The following is a 27,562-nucleotide window of genomic DNA, read 5'->3' as shown; positions in this document are numbered from 1 at the left end:
GAGAAGGCTCGGGTTATCTATATATCTATATCTGACAGACTGAAATTGCGTTAAGGTATTATGGAAGTGCCGCCAACAGACTGACACCAAAGCTAGACTCATCTCAGCCTCACGGAAGCCTGAGTGAAGTGGACTGGGAGGCACAGCCCATTGGCCAAGACCAGCCAATAGCAACCCGCCCCCCCATTTCAAACTGCGCAGCGAATTCTCACCAATTCACCAACGCACAGAAACATCAGTGCTTTTCTACAGGCAACTTAAAGAAAAGCAAAGCATCTCGGACTGGTCTCACCTGGTTTGAGGTCTGGAACTGTAAAAGTTTTTCTTTTTTGTAAACAATGAGATAAATACATACGTTATCTTTTTTTTTTGTTGAGCCACACAAGGTGTCGATCATTCAAATGTGCTTTGGTTTAAAAAAGTTTGTGGATTTGGGTATGAGCTATTTTTTCACCACTTTTACGTACACTACAATTTTATTTTTTCCTTAACTCTGGAACTGAGAATAGAAGTTAATCTGTTAGTCTGAGCTGCCCAGCCTTTTCTGAAGGCTTAGTGATCCGTGAAAAAGGAACATTTTTAAAGTTTTAAATATGAAACTAGTGTTTTGCTTTTTCTTTTGATAAAATACAGAAAATCAATACAATAAAATGTTGTACAAATGTAGTTGAAAGTCCTGTGTTCTAAGACACAAAACCGTCCCTGAAGTTTGAGTAGTAGTACTGTCACAGTTTGTGTTTTTCCTGTTTTGTTTTTTTTTTTGCTTTCCTTTTGTCATTCTTGCTTTCTTTAGTTTAACTGCAGTGCCAACATCTTTGCAGAGATCAGTAGATCTCACTGTACAATACACCTTTGCTTCACAGACATTACACTGAACTGATTAAGTGCTGACGTGCACACAGGTGTACAGAGGGAAAGCATCCTGGGCTCCTGAATGTCCTGGAAGGGGGGCGTTTGGAGGAAAACAGACCCTGCACTGATTAGAGAAGCGCAAACGTTAAATACTTAAAAACAAAAAGGGGGGGGGGGGGGGGGGGGGGGGGGGGGGGGGGGAAAGCGCCACATGCAGCAGACTGAGGGGGCTTCCTGTAAACCAGGCTGGGGGGGCACAGCCCCTGTTCCAGGCCACATGTGCCCTTGACACTGAAGGGGAGGCAACAGGGAGTTTGGTACTGGAATGAATGAAGGGCAGATTGATTTTTTTCTCTCCATAATTGTAAAAATAAAATAATGGAATCAATGACTCAAAAGTTCTGACTTCAAAATGAGAAGGCAGGCAGAGGGAACCAAGTGTGTGGAAGCAGAACTAACTAAGGCCGTGTTGTTTTTTTTATATAAATGTAAAATCAAATGAAAAGCAAATGTCTCAAAAGTTTTCCTCTCAAAACAAGGGGAGAGGAACAGAGTCTTTCAGGAAAGTCAAGATGGCGACTGACAGGAGCCCAGAATGCAGCAGCCTCCGTCTGCACTCAACAGAATCAGGACTGTGGCCGCATCGCGATGCCGATACACATTTCACATAAAACAGGACTATGAGCAAGCATAGAGGAATGTCTACAAGGCTTGTATTGAAGGTCCTTCTGCAGAGTCCTGCTGGGAACATGACACACTGGATTCTGTGTGAATGGTTCTTTTGGGGAATTTCACCATTTTTATAATCCATTTTTAATAGCAGTTACCCTCATCCAGTAACATTACACCAACCAATGAGAGGGCCCACCGTTTTAAGATCATGACTAAATATAGAATTATATATCAAAATTATTAATTTAATGTTTGTTTTTAATTTGACAGTTTGAGTCCATAGCAATTTTCAAATGGGTAGCTAATACAGCCCAAAAGAATCTGTCCTCTCTGGTCCAGTGTACCGCTCATTCAATACAAGCTTCACAATTCTGATCAAAAAAACAACAAAAAACAAGCAAATCTACAAGCCTAAATCCACATTATTACATTTAAATTTTACCTTTTTTTCTTTAGTTTTTTTGTTTTTGTTTTTTTTTTTTTTTGGTCTGCACTGAAATAAAACACCCTGTTGAGAACAGGTGAGAGTACAAGGGAAATGAGACAAACTGTTGCCGAGGGAACACTGTAAACTTCTGAAGCTGCAAAGTTTACAATTTTACCAGCCCACCAATCAGCAGAAGTTTTACTTGCAATCCGCAGACTTTCATTGGTCAGAAAAATACAGCAATTAGTTAACATTCAAAGCCCCCCACTACAGAGTTCTTGGTCTAGGATAGAATTTTAAAACATAAAAATTACAGGAGAAGAAAATAATTTAGTCAGCTACACTGTATATTTACTCTCATATTTTTTTAAACTTTGGTTATGGACTTCTCTAGTATTTGTTAATCAGCTCCTTGACATTCATCATCTCTTTGGAACGAAGTTCAGAAATAAACTAACCTGCTTTCAGCTGTGGGCTCCAGGCAAGGACGTTACAGTACGTTTCTGAGGAGGGACTCCCGAATACTCAGCGCCCAAAAAGCTATCCTTTCCTTTGACAAGAAAACCATGATCACCAGTAAACCCCCGAGAAATATAGCATGAAAACCTTTGTTGAGAGATGGGCAGGTTTTAAAGCCTCATGTTAAATGCAACTCTACAGACTTTATACATGTAATTACAATCAGGACACCTCCGACATTCTCAGACGAATCCGCATATTGTTCTTAAAGATAAGAGGTAGCAAGGTTACAAGCCTATTCATGTAGACTTGTCTTTTTTCTTTTTTTAAGTGAGGGGGAAAAGCTATACAAACCCAAAAAAATGGTACCTACTCCAGACTATATCAAAAAACACCCCCAAAACAATACCTTCACCCCACCCCTACAAGAAATATTCCTATAACTTCCAGTTTAAACATTCACATACATTACAAGTTCTTTCAATAAAACAAGTACCACTATGTTTTGTATTTTTTTCCTTTGCTGGAATAACCGTAAGAACTATAAATGAAAATAATCCTAATATCGGTTTCAGACCCCCTTCTCTAGAATCCTATTAAAAGGACCACAAGCAGGGTAGCTGTGTATGTTGGGGTAATAAACTAACCTTCAGACCACTGAGTTTAATGGGCCAGGCTACATAGGCATACCCAGTTTCTCTCCTTTATACACAGGTTCAGTCCTTTGTGCATTCTTACCTTCAGGATAAACGGCTACAAGATTCTACTGCCTACTTGCATGCTGGAAAACTGCCATACGGTTCAAGAGGTCTGGCTTCGGTTCGACCGCCAACAAACACACGGGTGTCTGCTGAAGAGTTTCATTTATGTTTCCTTCTACTACTCACACTACTTGAAGCCACACCTGTTGGTAGTAAACTGGTCTACCTATTTCACTGTGGCTCGTTTTTGAAAAAGGTTAGACTTTTTTTCTTTTTTTTGGAGAAAGGGGTGGAAGGGTTTAGGGTTTTTGGTCATCTCAAGTGGTCGTGACACAGTTTGAGTACCCCAGTCAACATTCACAGCATGTAGTAAAAATAAAACTGCAGGTTTCTCCGCTCATCCCTGGAGTTTCAGCAGAGAAGGGAGACCACGCCCGTCTCCCCCTAAGCTTCTTGGGTCATGTGACCTACCGGCACGGGTGTCACACGGGCAGAGAGGTGTTTGAGGAATTTCTGCGTGTGCCGCCGGGTCTCCATCGCGGAAAAGGAGAGAGGGCGCGCGACTGAGCGCGTATGCTTTGGAGAAAAGAGAAAAGAAAAAGGGAAAAGAGGGGATATGGCGAGTCTTTGGCTTTAGGACGGGGACGTGTGCATGCGCAGGTGGCTGATCAGGTTGCGCTGCTGTGTGAACTTCCCGCCGCAGAGCTGGCACTCGTAGGGCTTCTCGCCCGAGTGCACGCGCATGTGCTCGGTCAGGCGGTACTGGCGGGTGAAGCGCATGCCGCACTCCTCGCAGGCGAAGGGCTTGAGGCCCAGATGGCTGCGCATGTGGCGGGTCATGGTGCCGCGCTGCGTGAACATCTTGCCGCAGATGTTGCAGGGGAAGGGCCGGGTCAGCCAGTGGCTCTTCTCGTGCTGCCGCAGGGTCGCCGGGTCCTTGTAGCTCTTGCTGCACACCGTGCACTTGAAGGGGCGGGGCTCGGAGCCGGCGCCGAAGGCTGCCGCGGGGGGGGCCGCCTGCGAGGACAGGTCCTCCGCCTCCGTGGCCTCCTTGGCGTAGGAGTCCTCCTCCTTGATGTAGAGCTCCTCCTCGGTGTGCGTCTCCACGTGGGCGTTGAGCTGCTCCGAGCTGGGGAAGCCTTTGCCGCAGGGGATGCACACGTACAGGTTGTCGCCCAGCGCCGGCTCAAAGCCCTCCTGCCGGAACACGTAGTTAGCGCCGGCCCGGCGTCGGCCCCCGCCGGCCCTGCCGCCGCCCCCCCGGCCCTCCGCCTCACTCTGCCCGCTGTCCTCGCTGTGCTCCCGCCCGTTCTCTGCCCCTTCCTCGTCCTCCTCCTCCTCTTCCTCCTTGCACAGGAAGGAGCGGTCCGAGCTGAAGCTGCCACCGCTGGACCGCTGCTCGCCCGTCGGCGGCTTCTTGGCCCCCCGGCCGAGGCCGTTGGTCAGGACGGGACGGCCCGGCTCCTTGCCGGCGTCCTCCCCCCCCTCGCCCCCCTCCTTCTTGCGGGCGATCTGGCGGGAGCTCTTGCGCAGCCCTGGCAGGGCCTGGCGCTCCTCCTGCGCCCCCGCCTCCCCCAGGTCCATGGGCTCGGCGTCGCCGCCCTGCTGGGGGTCTTCGAACGAGGCACTGTTGGCTGTGGATGTGGAGCGGGGCGGGGACTCCAGAGGGGTGCTGCTGTTGGGGCTCACCTCGTCGGTCGCCGTGCCGACGGAGGGGCTCTTTTTGGACAGGTCCAAGCCTAGCTGCTGGTTCCCCCCACCGCTCCCGTTGCTGCCCCCCCCGGCCGCCTGGCCCGCGCCCTCACCGTGCTCCTCATCCGACAGCCTGTCGCTCGCCGGCTCGGCACGCCGCTCCTTCTTCTCGCTCTCCTTCGCCCCCGAGAAGCGGGCGAGGACCAGCGGCATGGAGGACAGCCTCTGGGTGCGGAGAGGGCGCCCCCCGGTGGGGGTGCAGGGCTTGGCGGGTAGGGGTTTGCCGCTGCGCTTGAGTTTCTTCCTGCAGAGCGCCGCCAGGTCGTGCAGCTGGAGGTAGCTGGCCGCCGTCAGGAGGGCGGTGAAGTTCTGCTCGCTGCTCGGCTCCGAGGACAGCAGCTTGCCCGTGTAGATGAAGTCCAGGATCTGCCGGAACACGGACGGGTTCACCATCTCCGTGTCCAGGTTGATCAGGTTGTCGTGGAGCATGAGGGACTTGAAGTAGATGCTGCTGGCCGCCAGGATGTTCTTGTGCGCCCGGAAGAGGGCGTTCTCCACCACGATGATCACGTCACACAGGAAACCTTTGGCTCTTTGCTGGTTCAGCTGCAGCAGCAATTGTTTGGCATGATTTGGCAATTCCATTTCCACCTTCTCTTCCGACACCTGTACAGCCTGGGAGAACAAAGGAGACAGGTAAGACTCACACGTACATACAGGCATTTAGCTGGCCTTCTTATCCAGAAAGACTCACTAGAGCCCACCCAACCAGCAGAGAAATGGGTCAGAAAATATTCAGACAACATGAGGCACTTGTTCTCATGTGGCGTTATTATGTTCACTATCGAAACCATACTCTGGATATTATGCGTGTTGTTTAACTGCATCTGATCAATGCTGGTCAGCTGAGAGAACTAAATTTAAAAAAAACATTAGCAGCTGGATTTGTCCTCTGGGGTCCAGTTAAGCTGGTTTGGGATAACTGCAGTTTTTCAAAACAGGGAGCTTTCTAAATCGCACTCACGCACTTACACCCCTGCCCTCGGGCCTGTGGGACGTGTTCCACCCACAGGCCTCGGCAAACAGGGATAAACGGTCATGTGCTGAACCACACCTGCAAACATCCGGCGCTGCCTCTCTCTCAATGAGAGAGCAGAAACCCATCTGGGTACGCTCAGACGGGTATGCTCAGACGGGTACGCTCACGGGTACGCTCAGACGGGTACGCTCACGGGTAGGCTAACAGAAGGGTACGCTAACAGGTATGCTCAGAGAAGGGTACGCTAACAGGTACGCTGAGAGAAGGGTACGCTAACAGGTACGCTCACAGAAGGGTACGCTAACAGGTACGCTCACAGAAGGGTACGCTAACAGGTACGCTCACAGAAGGGTACGCTAACAGGTACGCTCACAGAAGGGTACGCTAACGGGTACGCTCACAGAAGGGTACGCTAACAGGTACGCTCACAGAAGGGTACGCTAACAGGTACACTCACAGAAGGGTACGCTAACAGGTACGCTCACAGAAGAGTACGCTAACAGGTACGCTCACAGAAGAGTACTCTCATAGACAGGTATGCTCAGAGAAGGGTATGCTAACAGGTACGCTCACAGAAGGGTACGCTAACGGGTACGCTCAGAGAAGGGTACACTAACGTGCGCTCACAGAAGGGTACGCTAACAGGTATGCTCACAGAAGGGTACGCTAACAGGTACGCTCACAGAAGGGTACGCTAACAGGTACGCTCACAGAAGGGTACGCTAACAGGTACGCTCACAGAAGGGTACGCTAATAGGTATGCTCACAGAAGGGTACGCTCACAGGTACGCTCACAGAAGGGTACTCTCATAGACTGGTTGGCCTAGACGGGTACGTTCATAGATGGGTGTGTAGGACATGTTCACAACACTGTTTCAGTGTTCAAAAAACCACGGAACAATAAATAAACAGACAGACAAACATGGACCTGCTTTAGTGTGTGACATGGTGATCAACCACGCACCAAACCCCCACCCCCCGCACCCCACTCCACACCCCCCACCCAATAAAACGGAAGTGGCTGTCGTGCTTCCTTTAAGCGGCCGGATTTGGAGGAGGGCCACAGACTGAGGCGGTATCCAGCGCCCCGAGGCGGTCCCAGGCCGCCCCCCCCCCCAGACTGAGGCGGTATCCAGCGCCCCGAGGCGGTCCCAGGCTGCCCCCCGACTCCCCCTCCCCCACCTCGCACACGCAACGCCCACATACAGTGTCATGTTCTCAGCGGTGTACAAATGTAATGTAGCATTCCGGTTACAAAGGGAGGGAGGGGGGTCGGAGAAATCAAGCAGCAGCGCGCCCCCCCCCCCCCCCCCCCCCAAACTACTCCTCCAGCACCAGTATCAGTTTTCAGCGCGATACAGGAATACTCCTGCCACCCATAATTACTGACAGGTAACCCCAGATTAGTCACTTTGTGTTCAGGCGGAAGGGGGGGGGGTGTAGGGTGGGGGTGGAACTGTGGATGGCTGTGGGTGGCGGGAGCCTGCAACCTGATCTGGGAAAACTCCAAACGTAGGGGTGGGTGTGGCAGCCTTCCCGATTGGGCCTCCTCTCCTTGGCAGGCCCTGGCCTGTACCCAGAATTTGCATTACCGCCCCCCCCCCGTTCAGGTCTGAGCTCGTCACCCAGCAGGAGGAGCTCCGTGTCGTCGCCTGGGTTTCACACGGAAGCAGGTCGACCCAAGAACTGCCCGTCCCGTACAACCACGTCTGTCCTCACAGATCTTTCAACTACTTAAAAAACTTTCTTTTTTTAATTTTTTTATTTAATTAATTATGCAAGTTCCTGTATGTGAGAACAGCCAGATGATGAAGGATTTCAGAGCCAGCTGGATGATTGATTACAGTAGAAAGCCTGCTGGACCACTTTGTACTGAATATGAAAATTTTAAAGAATTTGCAAGATGCTGTGAAAGCCTTGATGTGGCAGGTGTGCCAGTGGGGCTGCATGCCAGTGGGGCTGTGCCCTCAAACCTCTTCATTCACCTCCCTATCACCGGCTCTTCTCCCTCCCGCATGCCACCATTTTCCCAGCTCTCGCTCCGTTCGCTTCCTTTCCCCCCCTCGGTCGCTCTCACAGACAGGAAGTGCTGCAGAGCAATCCGTTTCACTCAGGGACGTGCAGATTCTATTACTCCTGTAGCTTTTGCTGAGCAGTTGTATCAGCAAGATAGAAAGTAGCAACGAATGGTTAAGTCATGATGGCAGTTGGTGGTCGCCTCTTCTAGCCGTGAGTACCTCAGAGAGGAAAGCGATCTACATCCTCCAACTGGAAACGGAACGGATAACAAAATCAGAAACCAACACAATTTCAAACCCCTACGATTTCACAGGGACCGGCTCAAACCATCTTCATGAAAGATGCTTTTGAATCACACCTACTCTTAAATGACACTTTTAAAAAATCATCTCTGATAAATGGTCTTGCAGACCTACATTTAAATCAAAAATAAAATGTGTTATGACTTCTGAAAAAGAGCAAATGCATCATTTTTTGATCACGCATGGGAACACGAATGTATGAAAACCAAATCCCTGCAGCAGACTTGCATTTAGGTACCATTTCATAATATCCAAATACAAATATTACCATTTCATAATTTCCACATACAAGTATTACCATTTCATAATATCCAAATACAATGTGATAATCACATTGCTGGCTGCAGGTTCAGCGCAGGTGATAAGGGTCCTGCCCCGCCCCGCTGCGTCCTGTTTGGCCACGCCCACATCGCCTGCACACTGCTGGCCAGCTCCCACTCTGCTGAACTGCGTCCCGTTTGGCCACGCCCACATCGCCTGCACACTGCTGGCCAGCTGCCACTCTGCTGAACTGCGTCCCGTTTGGCCACGCCCACATCGCCTGCACACTGCTGGCCAGCTGCCACTGCTGAACTGCGTCCCGTTTGGCCACGCCCACATCGCCTGCACACTGCTGGCCAGCTGCCACTCTGCTGAACTGCGAACCGTTTGGCCACGCCCACATCGCCTGCACACTGCTGGCCAGCTGCCACTCTGCTGAACGGCGAACCGTTTGGCCACGCCCACATCGCCTGCACACTGCTGGCCAGCTGCCACACTGCTGAACTGCGAACCGTTTGGCCACGCCCACATCGCCTGCACACTGCTGGCCAGCTGCCACTCTGCTGAACGGCGAACCATTTGGCCACGCCCACATCGCCTGCACACTGCTGGCCAGCTGCCACTCTGCTGAACTGCGTCCCGTTTGGCCACGCCCACATCGCCTGCACACTGCTGGCCAGCTGCCACTCTGCTGAACTGCGAACCGTGCCGAAGGTTTTAGAGCCGACCGTACGAAGCAGAGAGGGAGGGTTAGGGTTTGGACAAGGGACGTGCGGGGTTAGGGTTAGGGTTTGGACAAGGGACGTCTGGGTTAGGGTTAGGGTTTGGACAAGGGACGTGTGGGGTTAGGGTTAGGACGAGGGACGTGTGGGGTTAGGGTTAGGACGAGGGACGTGTGGGGTTAGGGTTTGGACGAGGGACGTGCGGGTTTAGGGTTTGGACGAGGGACGTGCGAGTTTAGGGTTAGGACGAGGGACGTGTGGGGTTAGGGTTAAGACGAGGGACGTGTGGGGTTAGGGTTAAGACGAGGGACGTGTGGGGTTAGGGTTAGGACGAGGGAGGTGCGGGGTTAGGGTTAAGACGAGGGAGGTGCGGGGTTAGGGTTAGGACGAGGGAGGTGCGGGGTTAGGGTTTGGACGAGGGAGGTGCGGGGTTAGGGTTTGGACGAGGGAGGTGCGGGGTTAGGGTTAGGGTTTGGACGAGGGACGTGTGGGGTTAGGGTTAGGGTTTGGACGAGGGAGGTGCGGGGTTAGGGTTAGGACGAGGGACGTCCGGGTTAGGGTTTGGACGAGGGAGGTGCGGGGTTAGGGTTTGGACGAGGGAGGTGCGGGGTTAGGGTTTGGACGAGGGAGGTGCGGGGTTAGGGTTAGGACGAGGGACGTCCGGGTTAGGGTTTGGACGAGGGAGGTGTGGGGTTAGGGTTAGGACGAGGGAGGTGCGGGGTTAGGGTTAGGACGAGGGACGTCCGGGTTAGGGTTAGGATGAGGGACGTCCGGGTTAGGGTTAGGACGAGGGAGGTGCGGGGTTAGGGTTAGGACGAGGGAGGTGCGGGGTTAGGGTTAGGACGAGGGACGTCCGGGTTAGGGTTAGGACGAGGGACGTCCGGGTTAGGGTTTGGACGAGGGAGGTGCGGGGTTAGGGTTAGGACGAGGGACGTCCGGGTTAGGGTTTGGACGAGGGAGGTGCGGGGTTAGGGTTAGGATGAGGGAGGTGCAGGGTTATGGTTTGGACGAGGGAGGTGCGGGGTTAGGGTTTGGACGAGGGAGGTTCGGGGTTAGGGTTTGGACGAGGGACGTCCGGGTTAGGGTTTGGACGAGGGAGGTGCGGGGTTAGGGTTTGGACGAGGGAGGTGCGGGGTTAGGGTTTGGACGAGGGACGTGCGGGGTTAGGGTTAGGGTTAGGATGAGGGAGGTGCAGGGTTATGGTTTGGACGAGGGAGGTGCGGGGTTAGGGTCAGGACGAGGGAGGTGCGGGGTTATGGTTTGGACGAGGGAGGTGTGGGGTTAGGGTTAGGGTTAGGATGAGGGAGGTGCGGTGTTAGGGTTTTACCAGTTCAAACTTATCCTCGTAATGCAGAATTAGAACAACTAGGATTCGTCTTTAGCACAGCCCCCCTCTCTGCCCTGAAACCACAGGCCACCTGACTTCCTGTGCAAACTGGAACTGACCCGGTGACAGGCGCCAAACAAAGATCCCTGCACACACACAACACACCAGCTTCTAAAATACTGCAGGGAGCACGCTCCAGCCAGATACTGGCACACACAATGGGGCTTTTCTTTTACCTTCTGACTGTGTGGTTAAAGAGTCATTTGAGGTCAAAGAAAGCAGCAGCATGTTCCTTCATTATAAACATAAAGCTTGAGAAAACAGGAGGATATAATTTCATTAAGGACATGAAAAAGGCCAAACAAATAAAGGAGGTTTACCCCTCAATGCACCAGAGCCTGTGGGTGGATGTGCTTTTGTTTTAATAAAAATCAGGGGGCACCATGCAAGTAGCTAAAAACTCAGGCAGGTTTGCTTTGCTGTTCATTAGACCCAGGGGTGCTGAGCAGAGAAATTCAAGCTGCTTTGCATACAGCTGTAATGCAGGGGGGGCGTGGGGTACAGCTGTAATGGGGAGGAGGGGGTACAGCTGTAATGCAGGGGGGCGTGGGGTACCGCTGTAATGGGGAGGAGGGGCACAGCTGTAATGGGGAGGAGGGCACAGCTGTAATGGGGAGGAGGGGGCACAGCTGTAATGGGGAGGAGGAGGCACAGCTGTAATGGGGAGGAGGGGCACAGCTGTAATGGGGAGGAGGGGGCACAGCTGTAATGGGGAGAGGGGTACAGCTGTAATGGGGAGGAGGGGCACAGCTGTAATGGGGAGGAGGGGGCACAGCTGTAATGGGGAGGAGGGGTACAGCTGTAATGGGGAGGAGGAGGCACAGCTGTAATGGGGAGGAGGGGGCACAGCTGTAATGGGGGGAGGGGGGCACAGCTGTAATGGGGAGGAGGGGCACAGCTGTAATGGGGGAGGGGGGCACAGCTGTAATGGGGGAGGGGGGCACAGCTGTAATGGGGAGGAGGGGTACAGCTGTAATGGGGAGGAGGGGCACAGCTGTAATGGGGAGGAGGGGTACAGCTGTAATGGGGGAGGGGGGTACAGCTGTAATGGGGAGGAGGGGCACAGCTGTAATGGGGAGGAGGGGTATAGCTGTAATGGGGAGGAGGGGTACAGCTGTAATGGGGAGGGTTGGTGGGGAGTTGGGCTGGGTGGGGGGTGCAGGTGGTGGTTGGTTAGGCTGGGTGGGGGGTGCAGGTGGTGGGGGGTCGGGCTGGGTGGGGTGCAGGTGGTGGTTGGTCGGGCTGGGTGGGAGTGCAGGTGGTGGGGGGTCGGGCTGGGTGGGGGGTGCAGGTGGTGGTTGGTCGGGCTGGGTGGGGTGCAGGTGGTGGGGGGTTGGGCTGGGTGGGGGGTGCAGGTGATGGTTGGTCGGGCTGGGTGGGGGGTGCAGGTGGTGGGGGGTTGGGCTGGGTGGGGGCTGGGTGAGCATGCCCACCTGCTATTGTTGTGGACATTTCAGTATTCACATGACTATGGCATTTGAAGTGTGGCTCTGACATATAATTAGCCTGATGTTTGATATTGTAGAGAAAACCAATATCATACAATTTGGCCTGTACGCTACAACTGACGAACACCAATGGGAGACTAACTGCATGCATTCCATATAAAATTCCTATCGTGATAAACCAACCCACTCTCCTCTATGATTACACCCCCCCCCCCAACCTCCAAATAATACAGTAGCAGAGGTGCTGACCACAGAATTTCAAAAGGATTACAAAATAATCCAGGATTTCCAGTCTTCTGCATGAGAGGAATCCAGTTGATTCTCATTTGCCCACCAGGTTGCCCATGTTTTACCTTCCGGATGCTCTGCCAACATGAGTGCAGAGCTGTCAAACATGGAAACAAAAACCCTGATGAGCACCTGTAACTCGCAGGTGCTCACTTGACAGGCTGAGACCTGAAGCGTTCTCCAGAGCCGAAGCGTTCTCCAGAGTGAAGCTCGGCCGAGAGCTGAAGCGTTCTCCAGAGTGAAGCTCGACCGGCTGAGAGCTGAAGCGTTCTCCAGAGTGAAGCTCGACCGGCTGAGAGCCGAAGCGTTCTCCAGAGTGAAGCTCTGCCGACTGAGAGCCGAAGCGTTCTCCAGAGTGAAGCTCTGCCGACTGAGAGCTGAAGCGTTCTCCAGAGCTGAAGCGTTCTCCAGAGCGAAGCTCGGCTGAGAGCTGAAGCGTTCTCCAGAGCTGAAGCGTTCTCCAGAGTGAAGCTCTGCCGACTGAGAGCTGAAGCGTTCTCCAGAGCTGAAGCGTTCTCCAGAGTGAAGCTCTGCCGACTGAGAGCTGAAGCGTTCTCCAGAGCTGAAGCGTTCTCCAGAGTGAAGCTCTGCCGACTGAGAGCTGAAGCGTTCTCCAGAGTGAAGCTCTGCCGACTGAGAGCTGAAGCGTTCTCCAGAGCTGAAGCGTTCTCCAGAGCGAAGCTCGGCTGAGAGCTGAAGCGTTCTCCAGAGTGAAGCTCGACCGGCTGAGAGCCGAAGCGTTCTCCAGAGTGAAGCTCGGCTGGCTGAAGGGTATGTGGTGCAGGCATCTTTAGCGCTTGTATGCAGACTGTGGTGCTGCATGGCAGTCTCCTGCCTGGACGTGCGGGAGCAGGCTTGCAAGCGCAACTGATGCAGGAAGCTTGCGCTGTGTACACAAGGCCAGTCCACACGCTCAGTACCGCTGAGAAATGGAGTAACACAGGAGCTCTCCCCCCCCGCAAATGACCTCATTACAGGGCGCGCGCGTTTTAACCTTCATCATCGCTGCCAATATTTATCACCTCGCAGTGCGGCGTGCAGATCGGCTTCACCGTAAACAGGAAAGCACGTGGATTCCTGCAGCCAGATACACGATACTCTCAGCGCCTGGAACGCCTTTTTTCACAAACGCTTCCGTCACTCAGCGATTCCAAACCCTGCCCTGTCCTACCCGGCTTCCCTCGCACGATCTCACGCACTTCTCAGAATTCATCGTGCCAGTTTTTTTTCTTTTGTTCTTTTACTAAAGTCTGCTGCAATCGACACCCTGTACGTCTCCTTAATGATGCCAAACAAACCACCTTTTTCAAATGGTGGAGTGAGCATTAATCTGAGACAATCCAGAGAACCCTCCATAAAGAACTAGAAAGGGTTTCCCTACGGAGACAAGCCAATAACCCTACTCCCACACTCTCAGAAAAACGGGTTCTTTGGCTTGTCTTCATTGGGGAACCATACTGAGTTCTGTATGGAACCCTCTATAGCAGGTGTGAAAAGCGTGAAAGCTCCCAGTTTAACCATTTTTCCAGACTAGACAGGGTTCCTCTGCGGAGAAAGAGGAACCTTTTGGAACGCTTTCTTCTGAAAGTGGGAACTGTATTCAGCAGCTTTAATTGGCCAAATAAGTGAAGCGTAATGACAAAGAACCAGCATATCCTGTGGCTCTCCAGGACCAGGGATGGAAACCACAGTATTTACCCCAGCTTTACTGCAGAGAACCGTCCATAACCGCCTCTTTAGGCTCACCACACTGCTGGACCACATATGTGACCCTATTTAGACCACTGACGTAAGAATTACCTTTTTAATTAGTAATATTTATTGCACATGCCAAAACAAGACTCTTCTCTATGGTTTAACTGACGAGAAACATTTTTCTTCAGACTCCATGGCAAAAAAAAATTTAATTCTAAGAGTTCTAGCATAAAGCCTAGTTCACATTAAATGCATATTCATGAATTTTTCAAAGTTTTTTTTTTTTGTCTACCTCAACAATCGAGTTTTCTCCCGTGAGCCCATGCACTGAACCGGTCACCGCCCACCACACTGCATTAGGGTTGAGACTGAGAAAACGAAACCTAACTCCGGCCCACGCTATAGAGTTGCTCTATCGGATACACCACAGAGAGCTCAGCCTGAATGCCATGCAGTAATTCTATATCTATGCAAACAGCTCTTCAGTAAAGAAAGAGTTCTTCCAAATAATTGGTTGATTATCATTTCCGTCTTCCTGAAGATGCTGCTTGAGTAAGATTTAGGTTTAGAGCAATGCTGCCATTCTGAACAGATTGGCAGATCAGAAAAAAACCTTGATAAATGAATGTATTCATTATGTGAACAGCAGATACAAGTTGTTTTTAAACAGCAATTTAAATACTGAAATCAACAATAGCCAATGTGGATCTACCCACAATATTCCAGACTAGAGCTGAATGTGATTAAATGGTGTCTACAGAAGAGGTTAGTGTGTTAAAAGAAACAGAAGAAACTGCACTTATTGAATTGCCACAGTGAATGCCAGCTATGTAGCCAGCCGCAATGGCACTGTGTAAAGCCTATACTGAGTTTGTACATAGCAAGGAGAGCAGGGTGGTCATTTAGCATGAAGAACAACCACATGTACATAACACTGTATGTTACCAGACCCCTGACATTTCAACCTACTTTTAATTTCTGTTAATAAAATGTTTAAAAGAAAGTACATGCTTGTCCAGTAAATTATCCCCCACTTTCCTTAATATGCAAAATTACATGCACACCTTTTGCCTCCCCTAAAACAAATGTAGTCAATTTGCAAATGACAGTTATTTCAACAGTAACTTCCCCCAAATTTGAATTTCAAAATTGAAATTTCAAGATGCATAACTGAAAAAAAAATTAAATAAAAAAAAAAGCAGTAATAAACACAGAACAATTTAACCTGTAATCTTGAAATATTAGGAACAAATAATCTGGCATAATCCTGGCATCAGTGGTACAAGGGATCGCTCTAAGAATGATCATGCCCTTTAACATCCGTACTGCCAACTAACTGCACAGCCATAATCGCTCGCTCTCTCACTCGCTCGCGCACAGCTCAGTCTGCGTCCGTTTAGGAACGCTGGTGTTTACCCAGCAGTCTGTGCAGTGGGCAGCAGTGTGCTGGAGCCCATTAACCCTGCCGCTTGTGTGCCCCGTCCTTGTGACCAATTATATCCATTAAGTCACTAATATACTTATAGTAAGCACAAGAGTCCCCTATTCCCGAGTAAACAACAGCCTCGCTCTCTGCCCGCCCGGGCAGATCGGCCCAAGCTCACACGTTTCATTCTGCGGGAATGGACGGCATTTTTCCCCATTAATCTCAGAATCCTGAATTGTTGGACAGTAATGGTCACGCGTATTTGGGGCGACTGCTACACATTCTCACCTGTAGTCAGCTGTCAAACAAGGAGTGTAAAAGCTCTTGGTGTGTGTGCGCGCTTTTTTACATCCTTTGCCTTTAGTTGATGATTAGGGTGAAGAACAAATATTAGAAACAAATAAGGGGGAAAGTCGCATCACTTGAGGGTAATGTGGCAATTAAGCAAATGGGCCGATTAGCCAAGTCAACTCTTTTTGTTGCCTAATTTTTTACGGACTGCTTCACGGCACAGCCGTGCCACTTCCGCCATCGCACCCAAACTGTAATCCCAGATAATGAAGGCGAGGTGCTTCCTTACCCTCCTCTGGTACCGGAAGCACTAATGACCTTACCTAGTTCTCCCCCGCCCATACTTTATTTTTTTTCCAAACGAAACCCTGGAGTACTCAGGCGTTCGCAACTGAGCGGCGCATTTCTGCTCATTAGCCGTAGTTGCATACAACTTGTTACCGTCGTTTTACTGTCAATATAACATCAGCCAGCAGTATGGTGGGCAATAGTGGGGGCAAAGCCCTAATTTGCAAAAGTAAAAATCGCAAGTAAATGTCAACTGTTGCAAAAAAAAAAAAAAAAGACTCCCGATATTGCGGGTGATTCAATACACAGGCAAATATACACAGCGGATAATGCAAGTCGTCTTATGCCGTTCTTTTGTCAAGAAAAACTGCCCAGATAGGCCAGAATGCTGGATGTCCTTCCAGTCAATGCAACCCGATACAAAACACGAACGCCCCAAAGAACCTGTCAATCATACAAGCATTCCCTTTTCTGAATGAACAAGCTCCAGACCACCACTTTAATAACAACGTGATTATGTACAGATACAAAAAAACCTTTCTCCAAATAGTCGCGCTTCAGATGTTACACCACCATCACATGCACCTTAAAGACACAGCAGCCTATGCATCTGAAATCAAGCAAACACGTCACATCCATTCTTTACGTAAACTTCCGACAATAACAGCAACTACATAAAAAGCGCAATCATCGAAGACATTTGTAACAGCTTGTAGCCTATGAAATCGTGTCCATGGAAGAGAGAACTCCCATGTTACCAGCCTTGACATCAAAGCCTTGAATGATCGACAATAGCCAGTGCCACAGAGAACAATGTTTCGGGTATACTTCCGTCCCAACGCCTTCGAGAGGACATAAACATCATAATGCACATACAGAGACAGCGATCACTGGACTTCATCATGTAAAAAAACTATACCATACCTGGTTCATTGGATAGCGCCCATAGCATATTCAAATGTAGTCGCTGAATGTAAACCGACGGTCTCGATTGTCCGAATGCAGTTAAATTACATTTCCCATCATATCTTGCACATTGATGCGATTTCGATGCCAGCCTTGCACTCGGTATTTAACATTTTAAGCGCAGTTACTGCTTAAAGATAAACGCATGGAAAAACAGAGTATGGGGATCCCCATAATTCCTAAGCGCGAGATGAAACGGGTATTTGCTTGTGCTTAATTGAATTTGCCAGTTCACCAAGCTATACATTTACAAACGTGGGCTTCCTAAATGTGAGAGCTTTAAAACATATATAAACAAAACCAAATATTTGCTTAACAACATGCAAATATCCTATTACTCACTCAGAATGCAGCGCGGTGTTCGCGGAGCCTGTACTACTAGCGATTGCATCGCGGGTTTAGCAAGACAACCCGAAGCGACCACATCTTGCCAAGCTGGTAAAACTGGCTCTCTAGGAGTAGGCATTAGACAAGAGAAACCCCTGTTTACTGGCACGCGATAGCAACTAAAATTGGGTAAATCTTGCGTTTGTACGCGCGGCGCAAAAACAATCCGCCCCAAGATCGCACCCAGCCCCTGGCAGCATCATTTTCTTTGCCTTAAAAATAGCAGAAACGATATTTCTATACCTTAATACATCGGTAGGAGCGTTCTCAGTTTACCACCCTGCTTTCTCATCTCACAGCCTTCCGAGCGCCATCTTGCAAGCTTGTGACGTTGGGATCTCTCACCCCTGACCCAAATTTGAATGGAAGCCGATCGAAGGGGGTGGGAGAGGGAAAAAACCCGCAGCCTGTGCCAACGCAGAACGGTTTATGCGGAGAGCTACGCGCAGCTCCTTCTCTCTGCTCTAACCAAGCAAATGCCCTTTATTAGCACAGTAAGGCATACTATAATCATGTATGGATTTAATGCCAATTTATTCAATATGAATAAAACAAAGAAGTCAGATGATGCCTCAGAATTGCTGAATAATAGCCTCCCTTATCTCCATCCCTGTGTGATATATCACGGTGGCATTAAGGAAGACGAAAACCTAAATTTAATAGCCTGAGTCAAAATCACAATACGATAAATAATTATGCATTTTCCTTAAGATTGTTATTTTAATTCCGGCCGCGCAAAGCCAGCTCAGAAAACAGGTAAAAGCCATGCAAGAATTTCCCTAATTTATTCAGAAATCCCATGACTCGTCCAATTCCAGTGTTTGTTTTTATTAATTTTATTAATCAAACCTCAAATCTTGGAATGATGAATTATGGTTGCGGTTATTTGGGTTGTGGTCTATCAAGCATGGACAACATTCAGATATATTGCGTCCCACCGACCACGTATTCTTTGTAAATAAATAAATAAATAAATAAATAAATAAATACATGTTATGTACCATCTCTTCAGTCTCCAAAGGTTTATGACGTAGACTACAAGCATAAATCACAGGAACATTGTGAAACTGGCAAGAGACGAAACCTGAATAAAAATTAAAATGTTTATAGACATTTAACATGACAGCCTCTTACTTATTCTGTACAAATACAGGCGAATAAAAGCTGAGATTGTTGAATCAAAGCTACATTTTCATCCAGCATGTAGTTCCAGTAATAAGTCGATCCTGAATTTAGGTTTTAATCCAAGTGTGGAAAGGCAATCATCTTTTATGAGGACCTAATAATTTAATTTAAATTGCAACAAACCAGTGTTAATATCGGCAGGGCGCAGCATCATTCTGACATTATAGTTACTTCATGGATCCACTCTTATGTTGTAATTTTTATGTTGCTGTTTATAAACTAACTCATGTTTTTTGCTGTTTGTATAGCACATAGAATAGGTAGCGCGTCAGCAGCATCATGGTGAAATGCTGATCGCACGAGCTGCGCGTTTAAGGAAACGCTGAGGCAGGGAGGCGTGGTTTAGTGATGGGGGCGTAACACGTCACTCATGAACATGCCCATTAATGCACTCCATATTTAAGCATAATGTTGTGCTTGAACCATCTCAGGAGATGCTCTGAAACATGTTAGATAAATCTCAGACACTCTTGGAGAGAAATCAAAATTTTGTCTTTGCTGTAAACTTCTATCAGGGTAATCTTGAATGACATGCCTCTTTTAAAAGCCAAGGAACAGCATACTTAAATGCTCCATTGGATTCTTTGCTATTGCTGTTTCAGTTACTGAATGAGGAGTAACTGAAAGGAGCTCTTTAAGGAGAACTGAAATGGGAAAACACAGAAAAGAATATTCTATCTGGAGGAGATGTGAGAAATCAAGATTAATGAATGTGAAAACAGAAGAAATGTATCAGGCCAAAAACACCAATACATTTTCAACAAACCCCGAATGTTGGATAAAAAAGCTACACCTGACAGTGTCTGTTTTAGAATGCACATTTTGGGTGGAAGACCTCAGAGAAAGCTCAGCCTTTCCCCAGTGATGGCGTTCAGCCAAAACACTTTGCTGTTTTCAAGCCTTTTATTGGCGACATTTTCCTGATGGCTGAAATCTCTACTGTCCAGATCTTCTTTGACTTTTTTATACACCTTGACAGAACCGTGTCTCAGTGCCAGTTAATCATTTTCTCCTCAGAAGTGTGAATTCAAAGAAGTGGCTTCTGAATACATTACAGATATACAATACGTACATTACATATATACAGTACATACATTACATTTATGTGGCAGCCACTTTTATCCGAAGCAACGTACAATAAATGCATACCAAAAGTCAGTGGAATAACACTGGAATACAGAGCTGACGGGTAGACCTGGTAATAACACTGGAATACAGAGCTGACGGGTAGACCTGGTAATAACACTGGAATACAGAGCTGACGGGTAGACCTGGTAATAACACTGGAATACAGAGCTGACGGGTAGACCTGGTAATAACACTGGAATACAGAGCATACCTGGTACCCCCAAAACACGTTATTTCTTTTTCCCAAAACACACAGTGTCTTTCAGAAGCTCCCTGTTTTACAGTCAGGGCAGTGAAATGGTTAATTTGGCTGTGAAAGAGGAACCAGCTTATTGGTTTAGACATCTGAAACAAATGTGTACGTGTCCCCATTAGTGTAACATGGGATGCGATGCTGTAACTGATGCCTGTTGAAACTGAGTCATGATTTATGAAGCAGCTTGCATTCTGCCTGGATGGAGCTGCCTTATGCACTAAGCACAGCCAGACAAAGTTTTGTTATTTTGCAAGCAAACAACTCGATATCAAACTAAAGATGTATCCATATTGTAAAAGCCTGCTGGTTTCCTTGCAATCAACTACAGTTATCAGCAACACTTGCCTGTACAGTCCCGTAGGTACCAGGCATTTTTCAGGTAAATATGTGGTGAGAATAAGACATAATCATCACTGGCAAAAACAGGTAAATATTTCCAAAAACTGGACGTCCCAGGGTCTGCTGGGGTCCCCGGCCCTGGCCCCGGAGAGCCGCAGGGTCTGCTGGGGTCCCCGGCCCTGGCCCCGGAGAGCCGCAGGGTATGCTGGGGTCCCCGGCCCTGGCCCCGGAGAGCCACAGGGTCTGCTGGGGTCCCCAGCCCTGGCTCCGGAGAGCCGCAGGGTCTGCTGGGGTCCCCGGCCCTGGCCCCGGAGAGACGAAGGGTTTTCCTTGTTGTTCAGCACTCGGTTAAGGTGGTTTACCGCACAGATACCGATCTCACCTGGTTTCCTGGGTCTGAATTGGCTGTAGATTTTGGAATTAAAATAAACCACATCCTGTGGCTCTCCAGGACCGGGGCTGAGAACAGTAGTTCAATGTAAATATTAAGACATTGTAGGTTAGCAGCTGATTGGCTGATAATTGGGTTGCAGCTCAATGGGCCAGTATCATAGGAATCTTAAGGTGTCCATTACCTGTCAGTAACTGCATGTTGGGCATCCATTATAGATGCAGTCTCAGGCTGTACCTGTAGGCATTGTGCGGAATTGTTTCCATGAGCCAATCTGTACTGATGTTTTTTTAATTTTTTAAAATTTTGCAATATATTTGGTTTTACTTATTTGTTGTTGTTCTTTTTTTTTGGGGGGGGGGGGGGTCGTTACAAAGATTTGGCCAAAACAATAGAGTAAGAATGGCTTTGTTACATTGAGCTTTTTTTTTTTTTTAGCAAACAAGGAAAATTCATTATATTCTGCAATATAATTTTCAAATATAGTTTTTGCAATTTTATATTCTGCAACAGAATTTAAAAGTGTATATAGCATAATAAATAACTGCCTCACATATTCCATATTTACAGTTCTGTGAACGGTAGATAGATTTGATGGTAATGAATGTTTTAGACTCTTGTGCATGTTAATGGAATAGGCAGTGAAGTTGTACTCAACTACTAAACACTGCTGTCCATTTTGACTTGAACACAAGCGCTGCTACTGGAATTGCTAAAGAGATTTTTTTTTAGATGTTTTAAATACAGGAAATAAGTCACTTAAAATATACAAATCTCTTTAACAATTCCAGTAGCTTAATGCAACATACGCATAAAAATGCAGAGTAGTGTTTTGGAGTTGAGTACAGCACCGCTGCCTATTATATTATACAAACACATTATAACAAAAAGATCCTGAAAGATTCATTACAGTCTATCTACCTTTCATGGAATTGTAAATAGTTTGTTTATACTTTTACTGCACTGAATTGAAACATCACCTTGGTCTATATGAATTTATATTCTTATAACATGTATCAGTCTTATTTTCATTGTTTGATGCTAAAGCTTTGACTGTTACTACTGTCAATGGGAAAGTCTAGTTGTTTCATGCTTACGTATTCATGACTTATTTCCTTTGTGTTCTGGATTAGCTTGATTGGCTTAATACTGATTTTCTTCAGTGTCAGTATTTACCCCATTTATTTGAACTGGTATCACAGTAAAATTCCTGTGTTAATTTAACTCTAAGAGAGTTTATATGGATCCAACAGGGACCATAAGTACTCTGTAAGAGTTGATTTTACATAGAAAATTTTACAAAGTATTTATTTTCCACATAGAGTGCCATTAAACTGCTTTTGACTAAAACATACCTGCTAAATAAAATGGAGAAGCATGCTTAAACATGACTTATTTAGAATGCTTATTTCAGCTTTGCATTTGCCTGTAAACAAACTGACTCTAATCTTGAGACTGCAAAGCAACTGGAGTGACAATCACAGGCAAACAAACAAGTTCATGTTTTCTGAAGTCCACAAATCATCTCATTTAGATCCACAAATCGTCTCATTTAGATCCACAAATAAGCTCATTTAGATCCACAAAGCAGCCCATTTAGATCCACAAATCAGCTAATTTAGATCCACAGATCATCTCTTTTAGATCCACAAATCAGCTCATTTAGATCCACTAATCAGCTCATTTAGATCCACTAATCAGCTCATTTAGATCCACAGATCAGCTCATTTAGATCCACTGATCAGCTCTTTTAGATTCACAAATCAGCTCATTTAGATCCACAAAGCAGCCCATTTAGATCCACAAATCAGCTAATTTAGATCCACAGATCATCTCTTTTAGATCCACAAATCAGCTCATTTAGATCCACAAAGCAGCCCATTTAGATCCACAAATCAGCTTATTTAGATCCACAGATCATCTCTTTTAGATCCACAAATCAGCTCATTTAGATCCACAAATCAGCTCATTTAGATCCACAGATCAGCTCATTTAGATCCACAGATTGGAGACATTGATTAAACATAGGGCATCTTCTTCATTTACTGAAATGCATATACTTACAAAAAATACAAAATATCTCTCAAAATGTCTTACTGTAAATCAATGAAGTCCAATCTAGGAACTAAAATCCAAATGGTGGAGGTGTAGGTTTCTGTGCAGGTGGCCTACATTTGGAACATGGGATAAAGAGTTCAGAGTCAACAGAAACCTGCTTCCGGGCGGACAGCTATGAGGCTAACTATAAGCTATAAGGCTAACAGACAACAGTGGAGTGCAGAACACTGAGGGTTAGGGGTACAGATGCTGCTGCCAAATAAATCAGAAGAGCCTGAATCAACAAACATATACAGACTGAAATATTTACTGAAATGTCTCTTGGAATAAAATCTGGGAATAATCAGGTATTTCAGAAAATGAACAGGCACCATGGATGTTTATACTGCCTTCTTGATATATTTTATATATATAATGTTTTAGAGAGTACTGCTAATATGCTATTTCTTATATGAAACAATTACACATTTTTTAAATTGCTTCATAAAATATTCAGCTCGGTGAACAGGCAATTTGTAAAATGTACTCTAACATGCACAAGCTGACATGGATAACTGTGTGCTTAGCAGCTTCACAGTAATGTTCCATTCAGATCATTAACTATTAAGTGCACATCAGGCCTGTATTCCAATGCATTTTCTTGGGCAAAATATGCACTAATTAAAGGACTGCAATTCTTTAAAATGCTTCTTTCTTTACAATGCAGAAAAGGCATATATGGATTTGTTCTGCTTCACTAGAAGAATATGCCCAGACTGGTGCCCAGGAGTGCCATCTAGAGAGTGTGCACAGATGTGTGTTCATGTCTTATGTGTGCACATATGTGTGTTCATGTCTTATGTGTGCACAGATGTGTGTTCATGTCTTATGTGTGCGCAGATGTGTGTTCATGTCTTATGTGTGCACAGATGTGTGTTCATGTCTTATGTGTGCACAGATGTGTGTTCATGTCTTATGTGTGCACAGATGTGTGTTCATGTCTTATGTGTGCACAGATGTGTGTTCATGTCTTATGTGTGCGCAGATGTGTGTTCATGTCTTGTGTGCACAGATGTGTGTTCATGTCTTATGTGTGCACAGATGTGTGTTCATGTCTTATGTGTGCACAGATGTGTGTTCATGTCTTATGTGTGCGCAGATGTGTGTTCATGTCTTATGTGTGCGCAGATGTGTGTTCATGTCTTATGTGTGCGCAGATGTGTGTTCATGTCTTATGTGTGCGCAGATGTGTGTTCATGTCTCGTGTGCACAGATATGTGTTCATGTCTTATGTGTGCACAGATGTGTGTTCATGTCTCATGTGTGCACATGTGTGTTCATGTCTCATGTGTGCACAGATATGTGTTCATGTCTCATGTGTGCACATGTGTGTGTTCATGTCTCATGTGTGCACAGATATGTGTTCATGTCTCATGTGTGCACATATGTGTGTTCATGACTCATGTGTGCACAGATGTGTTCATGTCTCATGTGTGCACATACAGACAGATCCAGCGAGCGCCTATGGGACAGCAGCAGCAGTTGGCGCGCTGGTGGACCACTAGAAGCAGGTTTATTCACAAACTATCTTTGGTCTATGATCTAACTATCATTCTTTTAATTTACAGCCTGCAGTAGCGTTGATATGCTAAATGCTGGTGTTCGGTCAGTGGGCCCCCTGTGCCTGTCAGCAGAAGGACAGTAAAGAAACCATAACCAGAGAGCCTTAGGCAAGCTCCAACTGGTAACGGGGAGACAAGAAATTAGATACAAACCGAGAGCAGCATCCGCACTTTTATTTAAAAGGACTTGAACCATGTATTAGGGTATTCTTACTTAGAATGTGTACTTTGGATCTTGTTTAACAGAGTTACTGGCACTGGTGCTTTAGTGGAGTTTTATCTTTACCTGCCAGCCTGGGAATGTTGTTTATCAAGTCAGGCAGTATTGTGCATGTTAATCAGGTGTAAATCAGGTAAATGTTCTTCTGTTTCTCCTGAATTCTATTGGTGATGGATAGGAGAGTCTCCTAAATGTAATGTAATGCAATGTAATGCTTACAGAATGCAGTACATCATTTCTACTGGGGATAAACTGATATTTTGAAATCAGGTGTCTCACTGACACATTTACAGCTGGCTAGTAGATAGTTAGCACTCAACTATTGTTTGCTTGATTCTAATTTTTTTTATTTTTTTATTCACGCAATAAAATGCTGAATGGGACATTACATTACATTACATTACATTACATGGGAGAAGATCATTAATGAAGTCATCGAGCTGTCATGTCAGCAAAAAGATTGTGTATCAGTGAAAAATATCTTCTTTCCGCCTAAATCAAATATGTTAAAAGCCTATCTATATATCAGTCAGTGTGACAACTTGTCAGGTAAATGCCTGCTTAATTCCATTTTGTATCATGGCTACCAGGTAGCATTATGGTTAAAGCTGTAAGTTTTACATATAATACAATGCACTAATGCACTTTAAAAAAGAATTAAACCAAAAATTAAGCAGTGAATCTAGACACAAGACATGCACAACAGTATATTAGTAATATACATGACATTATTCCAAATAAGTTAATTGCTGAATCTTGTAAGTGACCATGGTGAAGACTGTGTCCGTTCTTTTCAGGCATGCTATGGCATGGTGATGTTAGGGTGCCCCCTAGGGGTACAACAGAATACACTCATTTCTTTGGTCATGTCAGTTTACACACTAAATCTAATCATTAGTCATGAACTCAACAAACTGTAGTGCATTGTGCTCAGAAATACTGCATTAACTTAAAAAAGCTGCTGGCTCTACTTTTTATTTAAAGTACAGCCAACTTAATTTTAGAAGTTTCATAGTCGTTATTTTGAGTGTGTGAATTTCAAAAGTCTGTTTTGAAGTCAAACCAACTTAATTTTGTAATCTCCACAATCAGTACTTGAAGTGTGATCTACTTATTTTTGTTTTATAATGTAGAACTGTCATTTTTAAAGTTACGTTTACTCACATTTTCTAATTAGCAACAGCATTTTTGTGATTGATTTCAGATTCACTTTTTTCAGTGTAATGCAATGTTGGTGCTGCTTAGTCCAGTAGTGGAAAGTGTTGGCATAGTTGGCTCATGTTACTCCAACATTTCATTTTTCTGACTGATTGTCATGTTGGTCCTTTGGGCTACTCTGTGTGTAGTGTGTGGATCTGCATGTAGAAAGAGACCAGAATACACTGCGCAGAGCGATACTGGGACAGAGTAAATAAAACAAGATACTTGCCTAAGAAAATAGGTTGGGATTATGTAGGGGCCTCTTGTTAAAGAAATAATCTAATGAAAATTGAAAATTAATTTCAGAACTTGACATATACAAGTAAAGATTTTTACTGATAAATATCAAAGAGTTCATTGTGTCATTACATTTGCATCCTCCCAGATTTACGTTTTTCAGCATACCGCCTGGCTGCAGAACACATTATTACATTTATTTTATTACATTTATTATTACATTTATACACATTATTACATTTATTACATTATGTTTCCTGTTATACCATCAAGGTTATTCTTGGTATGTTCTTGAGAAATTCAAAAAATGAAGTCAGAACAGCATGTTCAATGAAGAACCCTTCAATGTCCGCATTCCTATATTTGCATATAAATATTTTTTGACATGACAGCTTTTGCAAAAACAAATGCATATTGAACCAATACTGAACATAAGGAACCAATGCCAACACTGTAAAGGTTCAGCATACTCAAATTGAGGAAACCCAGTGCCTTTAACAAATTGAATAAAGCAACTCAAAATGTTTAATTTTATAGCAATAAGGCTAAATATCTCAGCACAAGTCTTGTTGTCTTGACTGTTCCTTTAAAAAAAAAGTTAATTCCACTTAACTGGTTTAACCTACAGTATATTGTCTTAAAAATTACTTAAAAATGACTTAAACAACTTTCAGTTGTATTAACTTGAGTATCAAGTCATATGTACATGATTTAATGATGCCAATTTAATGTTGGTATAATTAAACTTATACCAACATTCCCAGCATAAATTTACCTGTTTGATCTATTCATTAGATTTGATTTGAACTTACTGAAAAGTAAAGATTCAAAAAAAAAAAAAAAACTCACAGCAACACACAAATGGAGTAAATACTGCTCACTGAGTTTTAGGACTTGAACAGTCATTACCCATTGAGTCTAGCAACAGTCTTTCACTGCTGTCTATATTAGTACCACAGATATTACAGACTGACCAGAGTCTAGCAACAGTCTTTCACTGCTGTCTATATGAGTACCACAGATATTACAGACTAACCAGAGTCTAGCAACAGTCTTTCACTGCTGTCTATATTAGTACCACAGATATTACAAGAGTCTAGCAACAGTCTTTCACTACTGTCTATATTAGTACCACAGATATTACAAGAGTCTAGCAACAGTTTTTCCACTGCTGTCTATATGAGTACCACAAATATTACAGATTAACCAGAGCCTGGCAACAGTCTTTCACTACTGTCTATATGAGTACCACAGATATTACAGACTAACCAGAGTCTAGCAACAGTCTTTCACTGCTGTCTATATTAGTACCACAGATATTACACACTGGTCCCTTTTTTAAAACTCAATTTTAAATGGATTTTCTGAAGTTTTCATAGGTACCTAGGGCTTCAATTAGGGTTAAGGGCCCAAACTAGGGTTATGGATAGGGTTAGGGTTAGGAAAACGGTAAGTCTGAGGGTAAAGGCAAGTTCACGGCTGTGTTCAGCAGCTTGAAGAACGGTTAGTACACAGGTTTGTTAATGAATTTTGAATGACCCAAATATTTTCTGTATTAGCAAGTGTACCTATGGCCATTGAAAAATGGGCAATAAATACATATTTTTTCAGGGAAAACATTCCAG

General features: G+C 45.9%; 1 protein-coding gene across 2 annotated transcripts; it reads right to left on the bottom strand.

The window, feature by feature from the left end:
- Positions 1 to 305: 305 nt before the first annotated feature.
- On the bottom strand, positions 306 to 17,647 carry LOC118213407 (hypermethylated in cancer 2 protein-like). Of its 2 annotated transcripts, none has more exons than XM_035392323.1 (2): positions 17,566 to 17,647; positions 306 to 5,478 (listed from the first exon to the last, which is right to left on the bottom strand). In XM_035392323.1, exon 2 carries the CDS (start codon positions 5,446 to 5,448, stop codon positions 3,745 to 3,747), a length of 1,704 nt encoding a protein of 567 aa, XP_035248214.1. In that variant the 5' UTR covers positions 5,449 to 5,478; positions 17,566 to 17,647; the 3' UTR covers positions 306 to 3,744. The 2 variants fall into 2 exon arrangements, with proteins under 2 accessions (XP_035248214.1, XP_035248213.1); XM_035392322.1 differs by lacking the exon at positions 17,566 to 17,647 and adding an exon at positions 16,894 to 17,549.
- Between the last annotated feature and the right edge of the window lie 9,915 nt (positions 17,648 to 27,562).

This window comes from Anguilla anguilla, chromosome 14 (genome assembly GCF_013347855.1).
Source record: "Anguilla anguilla isolate fAngAng1 chromosome 14, fAngAng1.pri, whole genome shotgun sequence".
NCBI classification, from domain to species: domain Eukaryota; kingdom Metazoa; phylum Chordata; class Actinopteri; order Anguilliformes; family Anguillidae; genus Anguilla; species Anguilla anguilla.
The sequence above is the reverse complement of the archived record's forward strand: the minus strand, read 5'-3'. Positions and strand labels throughout refer to the sequence as shown.